This window comes from Ambystoma mexicanum, chromosome 9 (genome assembly GCF_040938575.1).
Source record: "Ambystoma mexicanum isolate Mex_15411 chromosome 9, UKY_AmexF1_1, whole genome shotgun sequence".
NCBI classification, from domain to species: Eukaryota; Metazoa; Chordata; class Amphibia; order Caudata; family Ambystomatidae; genus Ambystoma; species Ambystoma mexicanum.
Genome location: NC_090931.1, coordinates 779,347,512 through 779,375,499, shown reverse-complemented (window position 1 = coordinate 779,375,499; position 27,988 = coordinate 779,347,512). Strand labels below are relative to the sequence as shown.

General features: G+C 43.8%; 1 protein-coding gene across 3 annotated transcripts in view; it reads right to left on the bottom strand.

Moving 5' to 3' along the window:
- Positions 1-27,988, bottom strand: part of SLC39A10 (solute carrier family 39 member 10) — an 802,105-nt gene that overhangs the window by 399,290 nt on the left and 374,827 nt on the right. For all 3 annotated transcript variants that reach the window (XM_069615702.1, XM_069615703.1, XM_069615704.1), the window contains exon 6: positions 2,130-2,253. In XM_069615702.1, the coding sequence (XP_069471803.1) occupies positions 2,130-2,253 (124 nt within the window). The remainder of the gene's footprint in view (positions 1-2,129; positions 2,254-27,988) is intronic.

Below are 27,988 nucleotides of genomic sequence, written 5' to 3'. Positions count from 1 at the left end.
GGTCTCCTAGTCAGATCTCCAAGGTAGACCCCAAGTATAGAAACTTCCAGCTCGGTGAAGTCATGATTGACACCCTTAAGAAGGTTAAGTCCTCAGGGGTGATCCTTGACCAGCACCTTTCAATGAAAGCTCATGTGGGGAGTGTGGTCTCGGGAGCGGCCTACTACTCAAACATTTTGCACACCTCCAACCTATGATCTCTCAGAGTAATGCAGAAACGTTGGCGAGAGCCATAGTGGGGGTCAAAATGGACTACTGCTGCAGCCTGCTGACTGGCATCAGTAAAACTGAAGTAAACAGACTTCCGGTTATTCAAAATGGAGCAGTGAGAGTCATCATAGGTCTAGCTAGACTGGACCATGTCACGCCAGCCAGAAGATCCCTGCACTGGGTCCATGTAGAGGCGAGAATTTGTTATCGCCTCCACCTTATCACTTTCAAGAGCCTTTTGGCCATCATGCCTCGCTATCTGAATGAACTAATGTCCAAGAGCACTTTTCATTCTCTTAGATCTAATGAGACCAAAATGCTCATGATCCTGAGAAGCAAACTCAAAAAGTCTGAAAAAGGAGTCTTTGCCATAGCGGCCCCGGCAGCTTGGAATGGACTGCGGCTTGATCTTAGGCTGGAAACTAAACTTGAGCCCTTTAAAAAAAAGCTCAAACCCCTGCTTTGTGACTAAGACCCCTTCATCAGCTCTTGACCTCTCTCAGATAGTTTCTGGATTTGTTTATTTGTTGTATTTTGTCTTGTCCACGCAACCATGCCCACGGGTTCATTGCTGTGTATTAGAAGTTAATTAAAGCAAAGTAAAAGTAAAAAGTCTTTCCTTCAAACATTTTAGATATCGATAAAGTAGGAAGGTCTCTACTTTGAACCCATTTTATGACTGGACCATGGGCTTCTTATACTATTCATGCAGATTCCATGATGCCTTAGTTTCCACCAAGACTAAAATGATACACTTGAGAACAAACTCATAAAAACATAGGTTTTGCATAAGTCAATAAGAGGGAATACCAACTTAGAGCTCACTTTCGAAATTCACACTAAATATTAAAGTGAATGTTCGCTTTTACACAGCACACCTAAACAGTCTGACTGTGTGTAACAAGCACAGACAATGATGATTGACAATGACCTTGTGTATAGTATTATTGGAACATTACATCGTCCGAAAACCAACCTCAAGATTATTGTGGCTGGTCACGTTAGCTATTCAAATGAATGACAGTATGCCATTCTTTACACCAACTCATTTTAGCCATCTTGGATTGTAATCTTTATTGGTTTATTGGCAAACACCACATGTTTAACTATTACAATGTACATTTCAGCCAGAACCTCCCTATAACCATGCATAAACTGTTCTTGAATAGTTTACCTACTCATTGTTCTTTAGACACAGTGGGCAAGGTTGACCGTAAACCTCCTTTCCAATGCCTTTCTCTCCAGCTTGCTTGTTGATAAGATCTTGTGCACACTGGTTTCCAGTTTAGGAGGTATGCATTTCCCAACTTTTGATCACTTGTTCTTAGCTACTCACAGGCACAATGGGTGCACATAGAATGGATTACTGTTTCATGCATTTCTACAATAAGGAGGAGTTCATCTTCTCATTATTCTGCCTTCCAACATTTGGAGTGATATGGTATCTTGCTTAAATATAAAACTATCGCGAAATGACATTCCCATCCAGGTTTAAAAAACAAAAAAAAAGAAAGTCATTGTGGACACTATTCTACACAAAAATATTACATTCAATGGTGTTTAACTATTTTAGTGCACACTTAGTATTATTGTTCAATTAATTCACATACTGATCCCCTTAGCTCACACACAGCTTAGCTCAATAACCATATGTACACTTATTTAACACATCTTTTGTTTAAAACATACAGAGCCCAGATGATTTCTGAAAGCCACACTCTAGCAAAAATCTCAAAATGAGAACCTTTTGGACATTTAATTCATCAGAATTATGATCACATCAGCACAAGTCTCACTAGAAGTGCCTGAAACATTAATAAACAGCGTTTAATTTATTTACTCTGATTCTACTCTTTTGCATGAATTGAGATCATCATTTGCAAACAGTTGGGTAGAGCACAATTAAGTACTGCATTTACCTGATAAAGGTCTAAGCTGAAGCCATTCAGCATCTGACCGCCGATTTAGTTTGTGGTCTGAAAGTTTCCTTCCAATTGTTGCATCTTCAAGCATCTGTGTTTTCTTGAGCCACTTCTGCTTGCCCTGAAACAAAAATTATAAATGTTAAAACCTTACCTGTAAAAACGTTTATTTAGTGCATTATATGTATACAAGCTGTTCCCAGCATATGATATGCTGGTCTACCTCCCCTCTCTCGCTCACTCAAACACAGACTTTCTCTCACTTCCTCTCCACTCAATGTGTATGCCTCTTTCTATGTGGGTGAGAGTCCTTTTACACCTCTGCTAGAGGCACCCTAGCTAGTGCGGACAGCTGAGTGACCAGTACAAACACATACACTTGGGTTGGGAGGCTGTTTATTTTTGTTGCAATAGCAGCTATTACAAACAAGGAAATCATGTAATTGTACCAACATTGTAAATTGGCTCATTTTAAAATTGTACATGCTTCTTTCTAATGATCACTTTCGGTATATGTTATAGTCAATAGAAGAAAATCAAACTTGTCTTACGAAGGAAAGCACACTAGCAACCCCAGGAATAGCCAAATAGTAGCAATGAGGTTTTCATCCTGCTTTGCATTAAATTAGACAGCTTTTTGGAAATAGAAGTTGGTCCAGTGATTTCTATATTGGACAAGTAGGTCTGCGATAAAGGGGTTGTATGCTTGAATTACTAAGGATATAATGAACATTGGACTTGGTGCTTATTTCATTTTTTCATAACACGCACCCTAACATTAAAATGTGTTAACACATATGACATGCATTATTTACTGTAAAAGCATTTCTGATGGTTGTATCTGCTTAGATTCACATGCTGTACATAGTCCGACATCCAGTGGTCACTGCAGAGTATTGCATCTTGTTTTTCATAGTCGAAAAGGGGACGTCGACATAGGCATGTCTGTAATACTATCCCTATAGTGACGTGTAGTGTACCCAAAATCCCTCACGCTTCGAGGTCCCTCTGTTTGGATTTTTTCTGCCATGAGGGAGCCTTATCTTACGTGAGTGAGTACAGAAAAGAAAGAAAGTAATAACACGTCTATGTTCCTTCCATCCGAGCGGGGAGGAAGGGTGGGCGCATGTGAATCTAAGCAGATACAACCATCAGAAATGCGTTTACGGTAAGTAATGCATGTCTTCCAATGTTTGTTAATCTGCTTAGAATCAAATGCAGTGTAGACTAGCGAGCAGTACCCGGAGTTGGAGGTGGGATGTGAGAAGGAACAGTAGAGAAAAGATGTCCTAGTACTGCTTGTCCCACCTGGGAATCCGATCTAGAATAGGCATCTAGACAATAGTGTTTTGTAAAGGTGTGTACAGAACTCCAGGTTGCCGCCTTGCAAATGGACTCAAGGGTAACATTTGTAATGAATGCTATGGATTCCCCAGTGCCTCGAGTAGAATGTGCTCTTGGCTTAAGGGGTAGTTCTCTCTTATCAAGAGTGTAACAGAGAGTGATGCCTTGGACAATCCATCTAGATATAGTGGATTTAGAAACTGCATCTCCTTCTCTTCCAGCCGCCACCGAGACAAAGAACTGATTAGTCTTTCTCAGTGGTCTAGTTCTTTCCATATAAAACATGACCGCTCTGCTCACATCAAGTGTGTGCAGGCTCTTTTCTCCCAAGTCTGATGGGTTTTGAAAGACCGTTGGTAGTTCTATAGACTGGTTGACATGGAATTTCGAAATGAATTTCGGTGCAAACCTAGGGTGCGTGCGTAGAACTACCTTATCTTTGTGAACTGTTACAAAAGGTATCTAGTATAGAGAGTGCTTGTAGTTCACTTACTCTCTAAATGGAGGTGATAACTATTAGGAAAGCTGTTTTAAGAGTAAGATTTTTAAGGGTTGCTTTGTGTATGGGTTCGAAGGGGGAGCCCATTAGCCTGGCTAGAACATTCAGGTCCCATCCGGGAGCTGGTTAGATATAGGAGGGTCAATTATCTTCACTCCCTCCATGAGGCTTTAATAACTGGAACTTTCCACCATGACACCTTCTCCTGAGACGTAGTGTATGCAGAGAGTGCAGCTAGGTGAACTTTAATAGTTAAAGACTAATCCTGAGTCTAACAAGTGAGTCAGGTATAGAACAATCTGTGTAGGAGAACAGTCAACGGGGTTGATGTTCTTAGCTCTACACCAGATGACGAACCGTTTCCACTTGCTAGAGTAGCAGTAACGAGTGTTTGGTTTCCTTGCCTCTCTGAGAATGTCCATGCATCTCTGTGGGAGCTGCTAATCTCCAAATTCTATGACCTCAGGAGCCAGGCTGCCAAGTTCAGGGTCTGTGGGCATGGATGCAGCATTCGGCCCCGGTCCTGTGACAGTATGTTGTACGGGCAGGGTAGTTTCACCGGAGGAGACAGTGACATCTCCATCAGATGAGCGAACCAGGGTTGTATCATGGTAACTGGTTCCTGGTGCATCTTGTGCACTAGCTTGTTGAGAAGGGGAGTTGGGGAAAAGCGTAGACACATTTCCCTGACCATGTTATGCAGAGAACGTTCCCCTTGAAGCGGTTCTGGGGGTACCTGGAGGCATAATCTTGGCATTGGGTGTTCTCCAGAGTTGCCAACAGGTCGATCTCTGGGAAGCCCCATTCTGGGAAAACATTGGAGACGATGTCTTTGTGTAGTCTAAATCTGCGGGCAGAGGGAAGTCTCTGCTGAGTTCGTCTGCCAGAAGATTGAGTTCCCTGGTACATACATGTTGAGATAATAGGAACATGTGTTTGAGAGCCCACTTCCAGATGTTCTGGGACAGCTTGGACAGTCCTGGAGAGTGAGTGCCCCCTTGCTTGTTCAGGTAGTACATGGCTGTGGTGCCGTCTGAGGACCAGCACGGTTTTCCCTTGTAGGTGTGTCTGGAAAGCCTTCAGTGCTTTGAAGACCGCCGCAGTTCCAGCAGGTTTATGTGTTTTTGGGCGCCACACTCTGGAGTCCAAACTCTGTGTGCAGTCTGATGGGATAGGTGAGCCCTCCATCCTGTGAGGGATGCGTCTGTGGTTAGAGTGGCTTCCACTGCGGGGGTTGCGAATGGTTCCCCAACACAAGGTTTTCCTTCGACCACCATCGCAGCGAGAGAACCAAGGCCTGCAAGACCACCACTAGATCGTCCCATTGTCCGCTGGCCTGACACCACTGGCTGTTGAGCCACTCTTGCATTGGACGCATGTGCAGGCGCGCGTGAGGTACCAAATAAATACATGACGCCATCATTCCTAGCAATCGCATGGCTTTGCGTACCGTCACCTCTCGACCGGTTACATATTGGGGGATCTGAAACAGCATGTTTTGGACCCTGTCATTGGAGGGGAAGACGAGGCCGCCCCTTGTTCGAATTAGAGCCCCTAGGAATTGTGTGATCTGGCTGGGGTCTAGACTGGACTTCTTTTCGTTGATGGAGAAGCCCAGGTGGAACAAAAGGTCTACAGACTTTTGGGAATTTGAGAAGCATGTTTTGTACAAATCCCCTGTTATGAGCCAATCGTCGAGGTAAGGGTAGACCGGAATGGACAACCTGCGCAGGTGGGCCGCTGCCACTGCCAGTACCTTCGTGAATACCATTGGCGCTGAAGCTATGCCGAAGGGTAGCACCTTGAACTGATAGTGTTTGCCCTCTATCATGAACCTGAGGTATTTTCTGTGTGCTGGCAACATTAAAATATGAAAGTATGCATCTTTCATGTCCACTGTTGTCATGTAATCCCCCTGTGTGAGCAGGGGAATTACTTCCTGCAAAGTCACCATACAAAATTTTTGAGGTTTTACAAATTTGTTCGCTGGGCGAAGATCTAGTACAGGGCAATGGTTAAATCCTTTTTGGGTACAAGGAAGTACACTTAATAAATACCTTCCGTTATCTGTGATAGAGGCACAACCTCTATTGCTCCTTTTTCTAGTATTAGTTCGATTTCTTGAAGGATGGCGAGGTGCTCCGGTGAGAGGCGTCTTGCCCTTGGGGGTCTGAATGTAGGGGACTGACTGAATTCGATGCAGTAACAGCGGGCTATAGTTGACAATACCCAACGGTCTGTGGTAATTCCCTCCCATGCTTGTAGAAATGATGTTAACCGGCCCCCGACCGGCGATGCATCGGAGGGGACCCGAACCTTCGGGTCATTTGGTGTTGGCAGCCGGGGAGCATCTGGGAGTGGGGCCCCGACTCTTCCCTTGCCACGACGTTGTCCTCTCTGAGCATATTGTCCACTGGTTCCCTGGGTGGAGCACCAGTTGCTTGCTGAGGAGTATTGTTGTTGGCCACGAAAAAAGTGCCTGTTGCCGTACCCTCGCTTGTTAGGAGGTCTTGTGAACTGGTCTAAAGTCTTTAGGGTTTCAAATTCCTTCTCAGCTGTCTCCAGTGCGTCGTCCAACGCCTTACAAAACAGGTTTGAGTCCTCAATCGGTTTGTTAATGAGGGACGCCTGGGATTCTGGTTTAAAGCCCGAGTTCCTGAGCCAAACATGATGCTTGAGAAGTACCCCCTGGATTAGTGACCGGCCAGCCGTCTCCCCAGCATCAAGTGTATTTTTAATGATGCTTTGATTAACCTGAGTACCTTCCGTCACAATGGCTAACAAACGGGTTCGTAAGGGCTCAGGAGCTTCTTCCAGACCTTCGCGCAATTTTCCCCATTGGGCATCAGCGTAGCTTGCCAGCAAAGTATTGTTATTGGCAATCTGCGTGGAGAAAGCTGCTGAGGATGTAATCCTTTTTCCCAAGGCATACAGCTTTTTCCCTCCTTGTATGGGGGTGCTTCGCTAGTGGATAGCGGAACCCCTGCCCTCTTCCTTGTGGTGGTTACTACTAAGGAATCAGGTATGGAATGACCCCTAATATATAAGGGATCTGACGGTGAGGGGCTAAAAAGCTTCTCAATTCTTGGGTTGACCCCTCTAACCAATGCAGGTGTGGATAAAGATGGAACGAGTCGTCTCTTGACTGAGGCAAGAAGGGGAATGGCTTGACTAGTAGGTGGTTTCTCCTTAATTTTTTTCTCCACAAAGTTTACCTCTGGAGTAATCTCCCCTGTGTCAATTTCAAAATGTGCTGCTGCTTTCCGTAGCAGTGCATTGAAAGTGGGCTGGTCATCCACAGGTGACGGGTTTCTGACCGGTGTGGTTTGAGGAGAGGACCGATCCAAAACGTCAGGGTCTGTGGACGCCCCTGGAGACTGCCAGGGTTGTGATCCGCCTATGTCTGGGTCTTCTTCAAAGCCACTTCCACCTATGTCTGGGTATTCTTCAACGTCCTCTACAGGGTCTTGTAGGATCCTCAGTATTGAGGAACTCTTCATCTTCATGAAAATGTGGGTCCTCTTGAGTGAGGTCGTATGTATCCATGTCCTCTTGAAGTGGATTAAAGAGTCTTGGATATTTTGCCCTAAGGTCTTCAGAAAGTATCTCTCTAGGCCTTTTGGGTGTAATGTGTTCAAGGGTGGACATAAACCTATCTAGTTTGTCCATACACGATTGAAATCTTTCCATAGTCCACTGGGAACCTCCTGAACGGTCTAGTGGCAGAAAGGTGTGCTCCTCTGCCTCTAGGCGTCGATATTTCTCCCGTAGCGTGGAGGATAAACCCCCTTCGCCCCCTCTTAGAAACATTCTCTTGGGCCGGAGACTGGGGATGTGACTTTATGTCTTCCCTTCGACGTGGGGGGAGGTTCCGGCGTACCTTCCGTAGGTATCGGCGTCTCTCTGGCCTTATGAGCAGGTCTCGGCGACTCTTTCGCTGTCCATCTGTGAGCATCAGCTGAGACTATACAAGCCAAGCTTGCGACGACTAAATTGTCTGTCGAGGGCTGGTCATGAACGCAACCTTTTCGCCGACGGTCGCTCTCTTACGACGAGTTTCGTCTGACGTTTTGGTGATAGCGCCCTTAGTTGCGGACGGCCCAGTCGCTAGTCGCGGTTGCGGGGAGGGCTGGCGACCCTTAAAATCGGCGGAGCCTGGCGATGGATTCGGTGTCTCCGTTGGCGCTGGGGCCTTTTTCAACTTAGTCGATAAAGAGCCTTGGGTTGTGTGTTTAGTTTTTACTTTTTTATGTGTGGCGGCGTCGCCGGGGTGTACATCCCCATAAGTAGGACGTGCACCGAACTTTTCGGGGCCGGGGACAGACGCGGAGGAGTGGGAGTGCTCCTTAGAGAGGTCGACAACCTCCGATACAGAGGTAGCATTATCACTGTCCCCCTCGTCACATTTGGCGGCGGTGGGTAAGGAATCAGCCTTCGACATAGCGTAGGCTGCCTACCTCTTGACCCTGCAGTCCTTTAAAGTTTTAAGACGAAGAAGTTTACAGGCCGCACAGCCTGCCTCGTTGTGGTCGAGGGGTAAGCAGCGGTTACACCGCTTATGCTTATCTATCCAGGTGAATATGCCATTACAACGAGGGCAAAATCTAAAAGGAGTCCTCTCCATAGCTGAGGATGCAACAACAAGCGATAACGACCCCGAAGGAAAGGCGGGGGAGAAGAGAAAGGCATTCTAAAAGGAAACAGAAATGTCCCAACAACCCCCACTCTCCCTACTGTGTAGGCCAGGGAGGCCAGGCCACGTGTTCGGTAGCGCGGATAGCATCGCCTCCGTGGAAACCACCGCCGAAGATCTTGACTCGGCAGGGAAGTTGTTAAGCCATCGAAGAGAGGGCTGGAGGCGTTAGGATCTAACGATAACTGACAAAAAACAACAAAAGCTCGAATAAATTGTAATGGCAATGTCTCTTATGAGCTCCGCATAAGGCGACCAGTATTATGGGTGGAAAAAAACAATCTGAGGGATCTCCACGCGTGAGGGATTTTGAGTACACTACACGTCACTATAGGGATAGTATTACAGACACGCCTATGTCGACGTCCCCTTTTCGACTACGAAAAACAAGATGCAATACTCTGCAGTGACCACTGGATGTCGGACTATGCACAGCATGCGATTCTAAGCAGATTAACAAACATCAGAAATATATATATGGAATCCGTTAGCCTAAGCATTTGGGCAAAAGGATAAAATAATTGCGATATCAGTCACTCCTTTGGGTTCCAAAGGCCGTCCAGAGATTAAGTGTTCTTTCCCTGCGCAGAACTTTAGCTGTATCGCATGGAAAGGTGGCTGTGCGCATGCTCAGCTCCCAATGCACTAATATCATAAGTGAAATATATATCACAATTATTACATACCTGTAATTGTCTTTCTGATGCTTTTATCTGCTTACATTCACATGCTTTGCATAAGCCGACATTTAGTGGTTGGTGCAGAGTATTGTATGACTTGTTTTCAAAGTTCGAAAAGGGACGTCGACAGGACAGGTCTCTAATACTATCCCTAGTGTGACGTGTACTGTACCAATGTGTCCTCCACACGTCGAGGACCTCAAATTGATTGTTTCTGACATGAGGGAGCATGAAGTGTGTATGTAATTAAATGAAGGTAAAGAACGGTCTAAAATGTCTACGTACCTTCAACCCCCAAGAGGGGAGGAACGGTGGGTGCATGTGAATCTAAGCACGTACAAGCATCAGAAAGATGATAACAGGGAGTGCTCCAGATAGGATTTTGGAGTGAGAATATTTTACTCCCAGTTTTAGAATTGGAGAGTAAATCCAATTTCAAGAGAGTAAAAATGATTTTCCTCCTTCGCAAGAGAGTAAAAAGTGTCTGACAACTATCTAATTTGTGCGTTAATTTAAAACTTTGTTCGAAGAAGTGACAAAACAGCTGTATTTCAAAGTAGTTCTAGATAATGTATTGCACCTTTGGAAAACATTTTCTCCACACAAGGACCTTGTAGATGCATACTACCGAGCTTCATCTTCATGATACTTGGGCACAAACTCTGTTAACAGTTACTACAGATGCCAGCTAGTTACATCGGGTGATTCATAAATCAAGTCCCTCACTCTACCAGAATCACTTCTCTGCCTCTCGGCCTACTGTTGCTGCCTGGCACTACCTGCTTGACAGCCACTCCATGTTTTTGCTCAAGCTCTTCTTACCTTTGCTACTTTGTTTCCCCTGTATCTCACTTTGAAGCTCTGCCTCTCACCCTTAAGTGTTGCGATTACAGATTTTGCGGTCTGCTCCTCTGTTACTCTGTCTCTCCGATCTCTGCATTCTATTGTTGCTGTTTCCTCCTATATCTCACTGTATCGGCTGATATAACTCCACTTCCTCTCTCATCTCATTACTCTGGCTATATCAGTTCTTTCATTTTCTGTGTTGTGGTTGCTAATCCTTTTGATTATCTTTCTTGCACTGTATCGTATGCTATTGGCCTGCACTGCTCTAGTCTTGCTTTTCTATTTCTATCTCTCCCCACCTGCTGTTGATCTGTTTTATTTTACTGTCTCTAAATGTCTCTTTTGCTCTGCTTCTAACCCTCAATAAATTTGTGCGTTTGTCCTGTTTCCCTTCTTCCTTTCTTTGTTGCCCCATGATATGATAGGTTATTTATAATGCGCTTAATACCCAGAGGTTTCTAAGCGCGGACTAGGGATCAAACCAGTGTTGCTCCTTGTCGTCTTGCTTCCAAGGCGAGCACGTTGCCCCTAAGCTACCCTCCCAAGACTCTCATTGAACTCTCTTCCTGTTGCTCAAATTCCTGTTTTGGATTGTCTAGTATGTTCTCTCTCTCCCTTTGCCCCCCGCCCGCTTCCCCACCAAACCTTTGTTCTTCTGTATTGCTTATGTTCAGAGTTGCTCTTCCTCTCATGTTTTTCTGTTTGTCTTTTAACATAGCACCAATAAATATCCAAAAAGCTGAAAATGCCTTTTCTATTTAAAAATCTAGTTCAGCTTTACCATTGGGTGCTCCTTTTTAGATGTGTGCAAACTTTCCTTTGGCTATTATGCTGGGAATTATAGAGTGAGGTTTATCTGACCAGATGCAGCACTTGATTGAATGCAGATGCTTTAACAACACTGTATACCATTACAAGTACAAGAGCCCATATGAGATGTGTGTTCTGAGCCATTACAAGTATAGCAGCCCTACTAAGGTATGTGTTCTGAGCAGTTACAAGTATAGAAGCCCAGATGAGATTTGTCTGTTCTGAGCCAACACAGGTATAGCAGCCCCAACGAGGTGTGTGCTCTGAGCCATTACAAGCCCAGCAACCCTGAAGACTTGTGTTCTGAGCAATCACAGGTATAGCAGTACTGATGTGTGTTCTGAAGAGCTGTGTGTTCTGAGCCATCACAGGTATAGCAGCCCTGATGAGGTGTGTGTTCTGAGCCATTACAAGCATAGCAGCCCTAAAGAGTTGTGTTCTGAGCAATCACAGTTATAGCAGCCCTGATGAGTTGTGTGTTATGAGCAAAAAGTAGAGCATCACAGATTAAATGTGCGTTTTCTGAATCACTGAACATTTAGTAGTCCTTTTGATAAATCTAAGGTCAAGGCAACTGTTACAATTGAATGTTACCTGCATCTTCAATGCACATCTGTGATGCAGACTCAAACTCACCTACTAACAAGATTTGAACGAACAGGTTACACAATCTCTGCAGCAGGGTTATGGACCCACTGAGCTGCTTTTCCCACCAGGCTGTGGACTCTGAAAGGCACATAGGGTTAAGGCACTGGCAGTTCCATGTGAGACTGGCCTGACATAAATGTATTGTCAAAAGCTCAGTTTGGACTATCCTACATTAGTCAGGAAATTCATAATTAGGCTTTGAAATGTGCTCGATTTTTGTCAGTCGGACTCAGTAATCGGACATGGGAGAAGCAGAAGTTTTGAAAATGGCAAGACCTAGTAAAAAGAATTGAAGTTTATGACAGCAATGCCATCTTCTCACACTGTTGGAGGTTGGTGGGAAGAGCTCAGACACGGTTCTTGCTCTGTACTTTAGCTCGTTGCAGAACATGCCAACACATGTTCATGCTTTCCTAACTGCAGCTCTTCAGGTACTGTCCAAAAACATAGTACTCCTGTTAAGGAATGTGGGCATGATGCAATCGGCCCTGCTGTGAATATTTGGTATTGTGCGATGACATTTGTATGTTATAGCTGCTCCGCCGTTAATTAGGCTACTTTTCCTGAATATATAGCAGTCCTGTTGAGAGGTACAGATACAATCTGTGCCACTGAAAATATATACAGCACTGCTTCTACCTGTATCCATTATACCTGCTTGCGGTGGGTGGTCAGAAAGGGGGTTAAAGTTCAGACCACATGCCTAGCTATGCAATTAGTTTGCTTCTGTGATGAAAAGGAAACCAAGTATGAAATGCCATGCTGCTGCAACTGCACTGCCTTTATTAAAGCCAATTAATCAGAAATGCAGCCCTTGTTTAAGACAATTTTCATTTTACACAATACTACCTGTGTCCTAAAGCAAAGTGAAAAGCATGTTCGTGATTCAAGATGCTTTAATAACACTATAACCTACAAAATACATTCATTTGAACAAAGTGAACAAAACACAAATTCCCTTTTACATTACTCAAGCATTATCTTGATAGAATCATTAACAGAGGAGAGTGAAGTAAAGACTGGATTTGCAGGCTGCTGCTAGTCAGGCTTTCACCAGTGAGCTCCACGATTTATGGGGGTGCCCCATAAATGTCCTGTGGAAGTGGTATGCAAGGAAGAATTAAAAGGGATGTACTGACAATATTTCTGTGCGTAAAAAAGGCCTATATGCACCTTATCTAGAGGGCCCATTAGAGGTATGTAATATTTGTCTTCTGAGGCTTGTGGATCTGCTTAGAATCACATGCTTTTCATAGACTAGCAAGGAGTACTTAGAGGAGGAGGGTTGTTAGAAGGTACAGCGTCAAAAAGATGTTTTGCCCCACTTGGAATCACTCTTTGTATGAGTATCCCCACAGTAAGGTTTTGTGAAAGTATGAACTGAACTCCATGTTGCTATTTTGCAAATTGCTTCTAATGGCATATATGCAATGAAAGCCAGAATAGCACCGGCGCCTCTAGGTTGAGTGTGTTCTGGGCGAAAATGGCAACGTTTTCTTGGAGTAGCAGAATTGTATACAATTTAGAAACCATCTTGAAAAAGTTGATTTAGAGACAGGATCCCCTTCTCTTCCTGCAACTAAGGAGACAAGGACTTGATCGGTTTTCCTAATCCCTTAATTGCTGAGCTATATGCTAGTCTATGCAAATAGGGTGTGCATACTCATCCTCAGCACTTAAGGGATTAATGGTAGCACATTATTGCCCTCCTGACATGTTTGTGCTGAGTTTTGACAGAATGCTGGAAGTTCTACTGACTGATTAACATGAAATTAGGAAATACATTTAAGTGAGAACTGTGGATGTGTTCTTAACATCACTTTGACTTATGAATGGTTACAAATGGATTTTGAACTGCAAGAGCTTGCAGTTCACTTCTTTTCTTATTGAAGTGATAACTATTGGAAAAGCAGCCTTAAGGGTGAGATGCTCAAGACTAGTTTTATGAATAGGTTCAAAAGGGGGACCCATAAGATTAGTAAGGATTACATTTAAGTCCCACCGTGGCGTGGAGTTGAAATTGAGGGATACAGCCTTTTGACCCACTCCATGAAAGCTTTAACCACGGAAACTCTCCACCAAGATGGGTTGCTGTGGGAGGTGAGTATGCTGAGAGTGCAGCTAGATGGACTTTAAAAGAATACTAACCCCGAGTCCAACAAATATAGAAGGTAGTGCATTATATAAAAGGTGAACAGTCAATGGGGTTGAAATTACTTCTTTTGCACCATAACACAAAGCGTTTCAATTTTTTGAAAAAACAGTGCCTTGTGCTCGGTTTACATACTTTCTTTGAGATGTTCATGCATCTTTGAGGTACGTTTAAATGTCCAAACTCTATGACCTCAGGAGCCAAGCAACCATGTTCAGTGCTTGAGGCTGAGGAGGGTTGTTTCTCAGATGTGGGGCCAACATGTTGAAAGGGCTATGCAGTTTGACTGGTGGGGAAAGGGACATTTTAAGCAGCTGTGAGAACCATGATTGACGTGCCCACATTGAAGCCATTAGGATAATTGTGATATGTTCCGCTGCATCTTGTGGACTATTTTGTTGAGAGGAGGTGTTGGGAGGGAGGGCTGGGAGGAGGTTTCGGGGGGGGAAAGAGGGGTGTAGAAGAGCACACGCAAATCTCACTGACCAACAGATCTACAATACGTTCCCCTTGGACCCCATCTGGTGAAACCTGGATGCGTAATCATGGCATTTTGCGTTCTCTTGAGTTTCAAAGAGATCTACATTTGGATGCACCAAGAATTTGAAGACGTTGTGTAGAATGTTTGAGTGTTACTCCCATTGATGTTCTGTGGGAAGCTGCATGTTTCTGCTTAGCACGTCTACTAGACAGTTGTGTTCCCCTGGAACATGTTGTGATAGGACGAAGATACCAGTATTATGCCTTGTAGTATTCATAATGTGCCACTGAATGCTACTATTCCTGTGCCCTTGTAACTAAGCTCTTGCAAGTAACAGTGCCTCAATGCCCTTGGGCTGTTTGCGCGCTATATAAATAAATAAGTAAATGCTCTTGTTGAGGGGCCAATTCCAAATCCTGAACTAGTTTGAGAAGACTTGGAGTGTGTTCTGCCATGTTTGCTTATGTAAAGTATGGATGCATGCTGTCTGCACGGACTAAAACCGTCTTTCCCGACATATGGAGATGAAAAACCTGTAGGGCTTTGAACACTGGAAGCAATTCTAGAAGGTTGATTTGTTTCTTTGACACCGATTGTGTCCACACACCATGCGCTGTTTGGTGGCGATAATGTGCTCGCCATCCTGAAAGTGATGCGTCTTTTGTTTGAGTGGCTTTCACTGGAAGGTTGAGAAAGTGTTTGCCCTTTTATTTTGATCACCATTGCAGTGCGCAGACATCCTGCGAAACAGCAACTAATTGTCCCAGTGACCGTTTGCTTCAGACTATTGTTTTGCAGCCACTCTTGTATTGGTGCATGCTCAACCTTGCATGTGGCACTAGAAAGATACAGGAAGCCATCATTCCGAGAAGGCACATTGCCCTTTGAACAATTATCTGACGACTGGCTGTAAATTAAAGCACTTGAAGCAGCATGTTTTGACCATCTCGTTGGAGTGGAAGATGAAGGCATCTTCTGTCCGAATTATTGCACCCAGGAATTGTTTTACTTGGCTGGGAACAACACTTTGCTTCCTCTCGTTGATTGAAAACCCCAACTAAAACAGAAGGTTGATTGTTTTCTGAGTGTGCTGCTCACACATTTGAGGTGTGTCTCCTGTTATGAGCCAGTCATCTAGATAAGGGTACACTGGGATGGACTGCCTGCGTAAGTGGGCTGCCACCAAGGCAAGTACTTTTGTGAGCACCCGAGGTGCTGAGGCTATGCCAAAGGGTAGCATCTTGAACTGGTAAGTGGACCGCACCGTGAACCGCAAGTACTTTCGGTGTGCTGGCAACATTGACATATGAAAGTATGCATCATTCATATCCAATATAGCCATCTAATCCCCATTTTTAAGAAAGGGATTACCTCCTGCAGGGTTGTCATTCTGAATTTTTGTGGTTTGACATGCGTTTGCGGGACAGAGGTCTAACACAGGGCGCATAGTTAAGTCCTTTTTTGCTACAACGAATTACATGGACTAAATACCCTTGTTTACCTCATGTCGGGGAGCCAGCTCTATTGCTCCCTCTTCAAGACGAGACAATTTTTCTGCTTGGAGTATCAACTGATGCTCTTGTGACAATTCTTCTGGATCTCGGCGGATGAAAAATCTATGGAGTGGCATTTGGACACAGTTAACAGCACCCACTGGTCTGTTGCGATTCCATCCCATACGTGGGTGAATTGTGAAATGTGGTCCCTCCTTGAGAAACATCGGTGGGAACTGGAATGTATGTGTCATTGCTTAGAAGGGACTTAAGAGACTGTAGTGTCTGCACTTCTACCCTGACCTCCCCATGCCCCCCACATCTATAACCCTTTTGAAAGGAGGACGGAAAGGGTGTGGTTTGTGCCAGAGTTAAGTACCACAGGGAGGATGCAGATCCCTGCCTAAATTTGACTGCAATGTTCTTGGATACCCTTGGCTTCGAAAGGAGCGGCAGGTATTGAAAGCCCCACACTATGTGTGGGCAATTAGTAATCTGGCCTTAGAGTGTCATGTTTTCTTTGGGCCTTTTTCAAGGTGGCATCAACCGGTATACCAAATAAAATAGTTTTCAATGGGCATATTAATTAATGTGGCTTGAAGGCTGAATTTCAGAGCCAGGGCGTTTTAGTAGTGTACCTTCTGCAATTATTCTCCCTGGTGTATCTGCAGCAGCTAGCAATTTTTTTATGATATTATTGGCAACTTGCTTTCCCTCTGAAACAGTGTTTAGGACTTGAAAACACAATGGTTCTGGAACAGAATCTAAATGTTCTTGAATACTATCCCATTGGGCTCTATTTTAGCTGGCAATTAATATTGTGTTGTTGGCTATTCTAGTTTGGTATGTCACCAGGGGGTCGCTACTTTTTTACCTTGAGCTTTTTACTTTCTTTATACGGTGGAGTTTTAGCTGTTGACAACAGGGAACCAGCTCTCTTCCGTGTTTTATTGACAACCAGGGAGAGCGGTTTTAAATGCCCCCTAATATACAAAGGGTCTATAGGTGCTGGTTTAAAGCTTTTTTCAATTCTAGGATTGACTGCTCTAGTGAGCGAGGGAGTCGTTAAAGATGGTGAAACCAGTTTTTTTATTAATGGTAAGAAAGGGATATATTGCCCCACATAATTCTTTTAGTTGAGTCTATGATCTACGAAGTCTGTATCTTCTTCAGACTTGTGCATTTGAATTTTAAAAGTGTCTGCAGCTTTTTTCAAGCCGATCATTGAATAAGATTTGGTCATCTATGTGTGAGTTTGGAATGGGTTCATCTGGGACTACGGGTGATTGCAGTAAGTAATGATCTGGGTCATCATATATTGTACCTTGATCCTCAATGAAAACATCATCCACATCCTCAATATTAATGACACTATGTGAATGTGTTTCAGTTACAATCTTTACTCTGGGTGTGGGGGGGGGGTCTCCCTCTACCATGGGAACATATTTTGTTTGATGGCGTGTTTTTCAAGAAAGCCAACAAAGGAAGACCCCTTGTCCATGGTTTCTTCAAAACATTGTTTAATCCATGTGCCTGTTCTTGGGGTTTCACGTAAAGGAAACTATGTATTAACAGCATGGAAATCCTCATGTAAGGCCTCAGATAGACTTGATGAAATCTTGGTGTACTGTGTATTCTTCGAAATGCTTTCTGTCGGTTTCAACGGTTGTTCTGGTGTACCTGTACTAACCGATGATGTTTTCAGCGCTTGTTTTGGCATGGGCGTATGTGAAACCGTGATCGTCAAGGTTATAAATGCGGTAACATTACGCTCGGCATCTGTTTATTCTTTCAGTCATACGCCGAACCTGAGGGTGTGGGCGCAGCGGACTTCTGATGCATCGAGTCAGTAGCACTAAAAGTGCTTGATTACCGCAGGGCCAACTTTCAATATTTTCATTGAGGTGTGGGTGAAGGTTGTGTGTTAAAAGTGCTTGTGTGTACCCCCGTGTCTGCGGGAGGGATTTTGTTGCCAGGTGTTGCCTCCACAGCAGAGAGCTGAGCCTGCCTAACGGAGCTGGGGACAAGCACGCGGAAATCTGCTGACTGCTGAACTGTGTCTTCAGTGTTACTGAAGGTTCCGTAGCTGCCCTGTTCTCCCTCCAAATCCTCTGCGCCGGTGGAGCAATCTGATAAGGCCTCAGCATGCATGGCGTAGGCCGCCCACTGCTTTGTGCATCTATCCTTTAGTCTTAGGACAAAAAAAAAGAGTTAACACGCGGGGCAAAGCTTTTCAAAGTGGTATCGAGGAAGGCAGTGGTTGCACACGTTATTTGTCTTTTCCACAGAAATGTCCTGTTACAAGAGGGGCAAAACTTAAAAGGAGTTTTTTCCATGATTGGAAATAAAGGCAGCTGGACGAAACATGTCGATTCCCCCCACTCTGCCTACTGTGAAGGCTGTAGTCTGGTGTAGGTCGAAGCCAGCGAGGAGTCGCCGAAGATGGTGGTTGAGAAGGTCTTCAATCTCTGGAAGTAGCATCGCCGAATACCGCTTGATGAGTGTCGAAAAGTAGCGTCCATAAGCAGGGGACAATATATCAATAGGAACTCTGCATAGAGAGACAAACTATGAAGGTGGGAAAAAATAATCTGAGGACCCCAACATGTGAAGGACAGTGCTACAGTACATGCCACACTAAGCACAGTATTACAGATACTCCGCTAAAACACTAGATGTCAGCCTATGCAAAGCAAGTGATTCTATGTTATATATGATAACATTTGCTTTGTAAATTAAACCACAGCATACTCTACAAGGTCACAGATGTCTATAACAAAATGCCTTATTTTCATAAATCACCATAGTCGCAAATCCAAGTTTCATTTTCATATGAATTTGTTATAAACTAAATCTGTATAATGAGCAAACCGCACCATTTGTGGCACAATTCATATCTGTGCAAAGATGTCAGCAGTTTTGGAAGCAAAAGAAATACAGTTTTACTACTATGATAGATATGAACGTGTGGGAAGAATATAGCAGAATGTTATTTTAATTGGGTGAATTCCGATCATATTTTAAACCTAGAAAAAGTGAAATGATATATACTTAACATTTACCTGGGGTGTTTGGCAGACCCAATATCTGCTCTTTGCCAGTATATGAATAGAAAAAGAATTTAATTAGGTCATATCAGCCCATCCTCTATGCCAAATAGTTAAATATTCAAAAAAGTGGCACCAGAAAACTGTTGTGCTAGAGCCTTCATCGTGAAAAGTAGCCTTTCAAGGGCCATTTTTGTGGTTTCTTACGTCAAACAATCTGCTATAAAAAGATAATCCCATAGTAACAGCTTACAAAAACAAATACCTCTCATTTTTGGTGTTCAGGCCAGTAAAGATACTTCCCAGTTTACAAATGCAGTAGCATTATTCTTTAGAATCTATTTTCAAGCACCATATCTAGGATGCCTTTGCATTTTAACACGATCGAGGCATGCTGTACAGTTCTAAGCTTGCTATCATACTACAGTAGTATCAAAAACAGCAGCCTCCTCATGGGATAAATGTATCCAAATCTTTTCTAAATACAAATACACAAAAAGGAATGACTCACTATATACTTGACATAAAGGGAGCATTTGCAAATAATGAAATGTAGTCAAACAATGCTACAGATACTTGATCGTCTATACATATAAAATAGAAAAATGTCATACATACACATATAATCTTTATATAAAAGGTGTGTGTACAGTAGGTACTAGAAGGAGATACAATTTGGGGGCAAAGTGTCTGATGCAAAATGTTCGATGTGTTGGTTATTCCTTTGGAATGCATTACTACTATATACAATAAGTGTTTATTAAAGCATTTTTAAAGGGAATTAAAACTTTTTTATATCACGCCACTCCACATATGAGAAACGGCAAGGTTACAGTTACTTAAGTTAATTCATGAGAAGAGAGCACAATCAATCTTTCTTGGACATTTTCTCAAATGTGCTGAAGCCATTAAGTGACTGAAATATGCCCCACAAAAAACGAATATCACTTGGAAAAGGTCCATCTGAAGCAAAGTGAAAATCAATATCAAGAGCTTTGGAAACACAACAACAAACAGCAGCACGACTTGGCGACCAGATGACAAGAGCAACTTTCTCCAGGACAAATGAGGTGCCAGACAAACTGAAGCAAAACTTGCCGACATGAGGACAAGAGCAACATCCTCCAGGGCACATGAGACACTACTCGATCAGGACACAGGCAACGCCGAGTACACCAGCTAGTTCATCGTATACAAGATAGATTACAAATGAAATTAGACGTTCCATAAGCATAAAAACATATAAGCATATAACAAAGGAAAAACAATCCTCACATCAAACAAATTGAACAAAATAATGGCTGGAGACAGAATTGTCCTCATCCAACCTCTGTACAGGACTTTATATTTTCTATCTCCAAAGACAGAGGCCACCAATTAGTGAACCTGTTTCAATGAATAGCCAAAAGTATTAGAGTTCACTAGTTGGCATCATCTGTCTTTGGAGTCACAAAATATAAAATCCTGTAGAGAGATTGGAGAAGGACAATTCTGTCTCCAGCCGTAATTTTGTTCGGTTTAAGGTTGTGATTTTTAATTCCGTTTATTATATGCTTGGTTTGTTTTTATGATTATGGATTATCTTATTTCATTTGTAATCTACAGTGTACTTATATGATGGATATGTGTATTTATAATTGCATTTTATATTTTATATGTATAGCCGATTGATTTTTTGTAGTATTGTTTCAATATTTTTAATTTACATATACTTCCTTTATGTTAAGTATATATGAAATAATATAATGATGTATCCATTTACTTACACAATGGATTTGGATTCATGTATCTCTTAAGGCAGTTGCTATTTATGATACGCGTCTGGTTTTCATTTTTTTCATGAGTCATAGGGACATCCAAGAGATTTTCTAGAAATCATACTAAAATAGAGAAGTTGCAGAGTAAAACTATACAAAAACAAGAATACAAATATTATTTGCCAAAGCCATTTCCAATTAATGCAAGCTTTTTCATATAAAAAAAAAATCCTTCCAGACATGGAGAAAGGGAACAGATTTTACAATGAGAAGAATGCCAACTAGATTTGTAAACTGAGAAGTGACTTTATTAGTTTGACCACGGGTAGTGAGATGGGCTTGTTTTCATAAATTGTCATTATCGCATTTAAGCAATATTGTTTACCATATGAAACCACAACCATGGCTCCTCAAATGGCACTATCCTAATGAACGTTCCAGCTTTGACACCACAGTTTTCAGGTATGATTTCAATATTTAATTACTTGACATCAAAGAAAGACAAATCTAAAAGATATGACTTTTATTTCTCTTAGGGTCATCGCTACGAGCAGATCTTGGGTAAGGCAAACACCCCAGGTAGATGTGACATATCTGTTTCGCACTTTCTAAACGTAAACATTGCATGGAATTCATCTTATGAGACTAGCATTCTGCTATAGGATTTTTGCAATTTTACATCAACATGCTGCTAAGGCTGAAAAATAAGCACCAACAAAAAATGTTTTGACACTGTGAAAAGGCACCAGATGGCGAAACACAAGTTAGCTTTTAAAGGCTTTTTGTACCGTGCACTATCACAAACGGAGTGGTCCCCTGGCACTCTGGCAGTTCTTAAAGAAAGGGGGGGGTTAGTGGGGATGAGCTGGAGAAGTGCAAGAGAGCAGTGATGTGCTGTTGGTGGCCTCAGCCCGGAATTCCGTCGGCTGGGCTTGGGGTGTAATACTGTTGGAAGACATTATGTGCTGTTGTGTGGGTCTATGTGTGCTTTGTTGTTGCAGTGTGGCGAGGTTTGTGTGGATTGCTGCGTTGTAAGTTTGTGGTTGTGTTTGGTTCAAATTTGAGAGGTTTAAGGAGAGGGTGAAGTTGTTAGTGAGTTTGTTAGTTGGCATTCCTGCCTTGAAGTGAGGCACTAAATTTCCGTATTCTAATCAGGTGTGGTGTGTGGGCGTCTCTGTGTCTATGTCCAGCTCAGTGGCTGTACGACACTCACGGTCCATTTCCATTATAGCATCCATTCATATGTATAACCTTGCCCAAGTTGGGCAACCGGCTGCCTGCGTGGCCCCGGTTTGTATGCGTGGCGGGCAGGTGTTTGTGCGTCCCTTGCAGACTAGCCCATGAAACATTCCTAATCTAGTAGGAAGGCGGCATCGGTAAGTCTGGGTTTACTCCCTCCATGTGTTGAGGTCTGCTCGGCCTTTATTATCTTATTCGGTTGCTCATTCAAGTTACCGCTCCTACCCCCTTTGGTATGTCGGAATGCTAGCGCTTGCACTTATGTCGAGGGGCAGCGTCTGACTACATTCACAACTCTTTGGTCCATGCCCCTGCCAATATTCACAGCTTAATTAGTGTGGCAAGTGTTAATGTTTATCCCAACTTTACACAGGCAATAGTAGCATTTGTCGAGCGGGTGAAGGTTGTTCGCTGAGAGTTGGCTAGGGATGCTGGATTCTGTCCTTATGGGTGTCGTTTGTGTCCTATTAGACATAGTGTTGTCTCTCTTGTTGTAGTACAAGTGCACAGACATACATTTTGTTACAAACAGCATTGTTTGCATGCAGTACAGATTTAGTTTATATAAAATACAATGAATTAATATGAAAATGAAACTTGGATTTTTGACTTTGGGGATTTTACAATCAAATTAATCTTAAGTATGCACTCTTACCCAATAGATATATCACAAATTGTCACACAATTAGTTTGAGTACAATCAATGAATTCCAACAGTATGCAAATTAAATCAATCTGAATACTTCGATTCCATACTTTAGCTTTACATAAAATGCTTGGTGGTTATATCTAATGTAATGGGTTTATACATCATTCATGTGTTGCAAAGCTGCAACTGTCCTCAATGTTATAACAAATCCACATTTTCTTAAAGAGAATTATACTGCATTTAGATGTGCATCTTAGACACAGATTGGTGTCATTAGATGAGGTCCAATGCATCAATCTTTTGATTTATAAGTTTCAAATGATCTGTATGTCAGATTGTCTTGCTGGTTACATATTCTCTGTTTTTTTCCTTTTGGGTCTAATTGCGAGTCTTGGCAAAATCTTCCTTACTCTAGGAAAAAGCTTCTAATTTTTAATTCGACATTTTATTGATGTCATTTATTTCAAGATTGAAATGAATGTTTCTTGTAAATTGAGCATTGTTGTTTAACGGATTTGCCACTATATTTTTATTATTGTTGGGGAGCGTGTTCCCCTCGGTCAATCCCCTTATATTACACTCAGTGAAAGGTTGCACATCAGATTGTTATATTACAGAACAAAGTGGCGAGTCTACCATTGACCCTTGCAAATTATTTTTAACTTGTGTGAAGAATCTGGAGATTTTGTCCCTTCTTCCCCAGTGGGAGCCAACCCCCTATGAGGCTAGGAAGTTGAGCCCACTATGCAAAACCCTTCCTAGGGCTTGGAAAAGCGAGATCTCACTGGGAGAGACTCCCCTCTAGGGGACAAGGTCTCCCATTCCCAAACTGATCTCCCTACAGAAAAGATATCTGTTTACATGGGAGTAGCTGATGTGGCTGAAACCACTACATCTTTTACTTCAAATGTGGAACTTAATATGCGTCTAATACCTTGTGACGAACAATCTGCCCGTAATTGTTTCAGCGACAAAACTAAGGCGCCGGTGGGACTGAAGTGGAGGCGGAGAGAACAAACACTGGGGCAAGGCTCTGATGTAGCAAAACGAGGGGCGGAGCCGCGCTGAACCAGGGAGCCAGCAGTGGTGTGGAAGGAAGCCAGGATCCAGTGAAGACGCCACTGTGCAGACAAAGAGTGCGACCAGATCAGAGAAGGAACGACAAATGTGGTGCGCCAGCAGGCCACTAAAGGCAGACGAGAACAGAGAAAGAAAGCAGAGCGACTCCTTAGCACACAGAACAGATCTGAATACTTCACTGAAATGCGGAACCTTTCTTCACAGTGAGAAAGCGTTGGAGAGCGAAAACGTCCACATAAGCAGAGAGCAGTGAAAAACTATGGGGAACCTCCCTGAAGAGTCCCAAGTTAACTGGGGCAGACCCTTCAAGGTACTATATAACTAGGGTGCCCAGGCCCTAGAGACTTGGAAAGTATAGTGAGCAAGTGTGGGGGGGGGGGGAAGGAAGTCTGCTGAAACCACAAAGCCAAGCTAACCAATACATCCTCAGGAAGGAAATGCGAAGAAGATAAATGGGAAGCATAGAGGTGTCAGGTACTGTCAGGTTACAGTGGCATATTCTCAATTACATTGGGTCTGGGGAGATTTAGTATAGAAAGGTTTTGGGAAGTTTTTATGGAGTTTAATTTTAAAACAGCCAATTTTGCCCTTAACATTCATTGCAGTCTATGGAGAATGCCCCAAGCCAGGATGGAGGTCCTCAGTCTAAATTCTAATTGGCTGGTGATTGTTTATAGGGTAGACAGTGAACATTCTAAACTGCCTTTCATCGTCTTTGCCCAGCTGAGAGGTCGTGTACTAAGCTGCTCCTGCTTAACTTGTTCAGGGGTTTCAAGTTTCAAGCAGTCGAGCAGCTTCTTTGGAAAGTAAGCAGGAATCTTTATGGAGTTCGTTTTGGCACAGGACAGGAGTAAGAAGATTTCAAGTTGCCTAAGAAAATAAGTTTCCAAGACTCTTCACAAGATAAGTTCTTTTAAAACTCAAAACTCTTTATCTAATGTTCTTGTAGAAGAGTTAAATTGATTTTCAAGCTCATATGAAGACATTTTATAGAACGGTAGTGCTATCGTTTGTTTTTCTTTGCTACACTACGTTTTTTCTATCCAGCGCGTGGTTTTTCCGTTAACAGAAGCCTGCGCGTGAAAGTCTTCGCTTGAGAATCTAGCGCAAGCTCTTTTGTGTCACGTGATACTATAGCGCAAGTGTTTTTCTACCCGCGGTTGGTTTTTAGCGCGTGTGCGTTTACTCGCTCCTTGGATAAGCGCGTGTGGATCTTTCACGCGGTTTAGACTTCAGCGCGTGTGCGTTTATTCGTTACTTGGATAAAGCGCGTGTGTATTTTTCCCGCGGAATGGACATTATCGCGTGTGCTTTTTACTCGCTCCTTGGATAAGCGCGTGTGGATCTTTCACGCGGTTTGGACTTCAGCGCGTGTGCGTTTTACTCGCTCTTTGGATAAGCGCGTGTGGATTTTTCCCGCGGTTTGGACTTCAGCGCGTGTGCGTTTATTCGTTCCTTGGATAAAGCGCGTGTGGACTTTTCGCGTGTGCTTTTTACTCGCTCCTTGAATAAGCGCGTGTGCATTTTTCCGCGGTTTGGTTTTCAGCACGTGTGCGTTCTACACTCAGTTTGGATTTTTATGCATGTGCAAGATATTTCCACGTGAAATTTTTCGTCGCAAGTTTTCAAAGGCAGTTAATAAGAAATATAAGAACTTTCCAGAAACACCAGAACTTCCATTTACTTTTAATGAACTTAAGACTTTGTTCAAGCTTCTTGAGTTTTTAGAAGATATCTGCAAAGTTAATTTTGCATTCATGGACCTACTGAGAAGGCTGAATGATCATTGAGATTCAAGTCAACTAGTAAGGAAGTCTAGTCAGCTTATCACTTCTCTGGGCATTCTGTAGAGAAGTTCCAGGTATGGTTTTTACTTTTTTTGGTAAAGGATTGAAGTGGGAAAATGGAACAACAGGCTCCCGCCAATCCCCTCTCGCGTTTGGCCTAGAGGATCACGGCCGAGGCACCCGCCACGAGAGGAGTTTGCTTATCTACCAGACGACCAAATACCCTGGTACAGGAACATACGGATGTGCCCACCCACCTGCCCAGCAGCCCGCCCTGCCCATGCCGACACCTGCGGCATGGATCAACTCGACTAAACCAACACGTCATTAGAGATGCCATGACGACCTAGCCAACGGTCAGCACACCTGTGCAAACATGCACACTGGACACTCCCACACCAATCCACACGAAGAACATACTCAGTGCTATGACGTAGGCGACGGACACATCCACGGACGTGCATCTTTATTATTTTCCACATAGGCTCTCAAAATGCAGAAACGCAAGACGCATAATGAACTTATCTAAAAAGGCTTGCTCACGCTTCTTCTAAAAACCATGTACCATAGTGAAGAATATAACGGAGACACGATACTGGGGATAGAGCAATATGATACCATAACCTAAAGCGCTGTGCACCAAACGGTTCCACCTATGCACCAGGCCCAAGTAGGCCGCAAGCAAAAGCTTCCATGAACATTAAATGAGCAAGAGCTCGGTTGCTGACCCTGAAGAATGAGCCCGGCGAAAGCACACAGCCAAGGGCACAATGTTGCAATCTCGCACACCGCAAGCCGACGCCAAGGTCGCACCTGCAAGATAAACCAGGCACACAGTGGGAAAAACAATATTAATTGTGCAGAATTCTGCCTCAAACACGGTCCCACCTCACGTGACCAAGCCGAACCTGACAGGATGCCAAGCCCAGGAGGAAGGAGACGCCTGGATCCCACGTTTCAAGACACAGGCAGATACAATTAAGCGACCCAATGAACATCTGCGGCAGTGGGAGTAGTCGGCCTTCCAACATATGAATAAATCCTCACATTGTCTGCACCTACCCATAGTGAAACATTGTTGCAAATGACAGGTGCACCGCGAGCTGGGAACAGCGATGGTCCCAGACTGGGAGGCTCGCGAGCGGACCAATCAGAACATGGGGCTCTTATCACTGACGCCATTAACATTGACCAATCCTCAGGGGTCTTCATGTAACAATTTTCATGTATCAAATTGAAGGGACAACCCAAGTATATCACCTGACTTACCCTCAACCACAACTTGTCGGGGGGGAAATTCTGCCGGGGTCGGCTGGGCCGTCCGCGGACCTCCGGGCAGGGAGGCCCCAACTCCTCCCGTATATCCCAAAAGAGATAGAGTGTGAGACACACGCAAGAAGCAAGGTGGTTCTGCTGTTTATTAGACAAAACGGCAGGGATGGGTCAAGGATCGTACGCGTCCGTCCTGACACACACACACAATCGTGGGGCTCGCAGGCCCTTTTTACCTTAGTATGACGCGCTACTTGCGTCACCTTGGAAAGTTCGCAAAAAACCTATCTCCACTCTGGATTGGTTGGTCGAGTGGTAGGGTTAGTATAGCATACGTATAGAGAACGGTGTTAGTGGTGGAGGGTAAGTCAGGTGATATACTTGGGTTGTCCCTTCAATTTGATACATGAAAATTGTTACATGAAGACCCTTGAGGATTGGTCAATGTTAATGGCGTCAGTGATAAGAGCCCCATGTTCTGATTGGTCCGCTCGCGAGCCTCCCAGTCTGGGACCATCGCTGTTCCCAGCTCGCGGTGCACCTGTCATTTGCAACAATGTTTCACTATGGGTAGGTGCAGACAATGTGAGGATTTATTCATATGTTGGAAGGCCGACTACTCCCACTGCCACAGATGTTCATTGGGTCGCTTAATTGTATCTGCCTGTGTCTTGAAACGTGGGATCCAGGCGTCTCCTTCCTCCTGGGCTTGGCATCCTGTCAGGTTCGGCTTGGTCACGTGAGGTGGGACCGTGTTTGAGGCAGAATTCTGCACAATTAATATTGTTTTTCCCACTGTGTGCCTGGTTTATCTTGCAGGTGCGACCTTGGCGTCGGCTTGCGGTGTGCGAGATTGCAACATTGTGCCCTTGGCTGTGTGCTTTCGCCGGGCTCATTCTGCAGGGTCAGCAACCGAGCTCTTGCTCATTTAATGTTCATGGAAGCTTTTGCTTGCGGCCTACTTGGGCCTGGTGCATAGGTGGAACCGTTTGGTGCACAGCGCTTTAGGTTATGGTATCATATTGCTCTATCCCTAGTATCGTGTCTCCGTTATATTCTTCATTATGGTACATGGTTTTTAGAAGAAGCGTGAGCAAGCCTTTTTAGATAAGTTCATTATGCGTCTTGCGTTTCTGCATTTTGAGAGCCTATGTGGAAACTAATAAAGATGCACGTCCGTGGATGTGTCCGTCGCCTACGTCATAGCACTGAGTATGTTCTTCGTGTGGATTGGTGTGGGAGTGTCCAGTGTGCATGTTTGCACAGGTGTGCTGACCGTTGGCTAGGTCGTCATGGCATCTCTAACGACGTGTTGGTTTAGTCGAGTTGATCCATGCCGCAGGTGTCGGCATGGGCAGGGCGGGCTGCTGGGCAGGTGG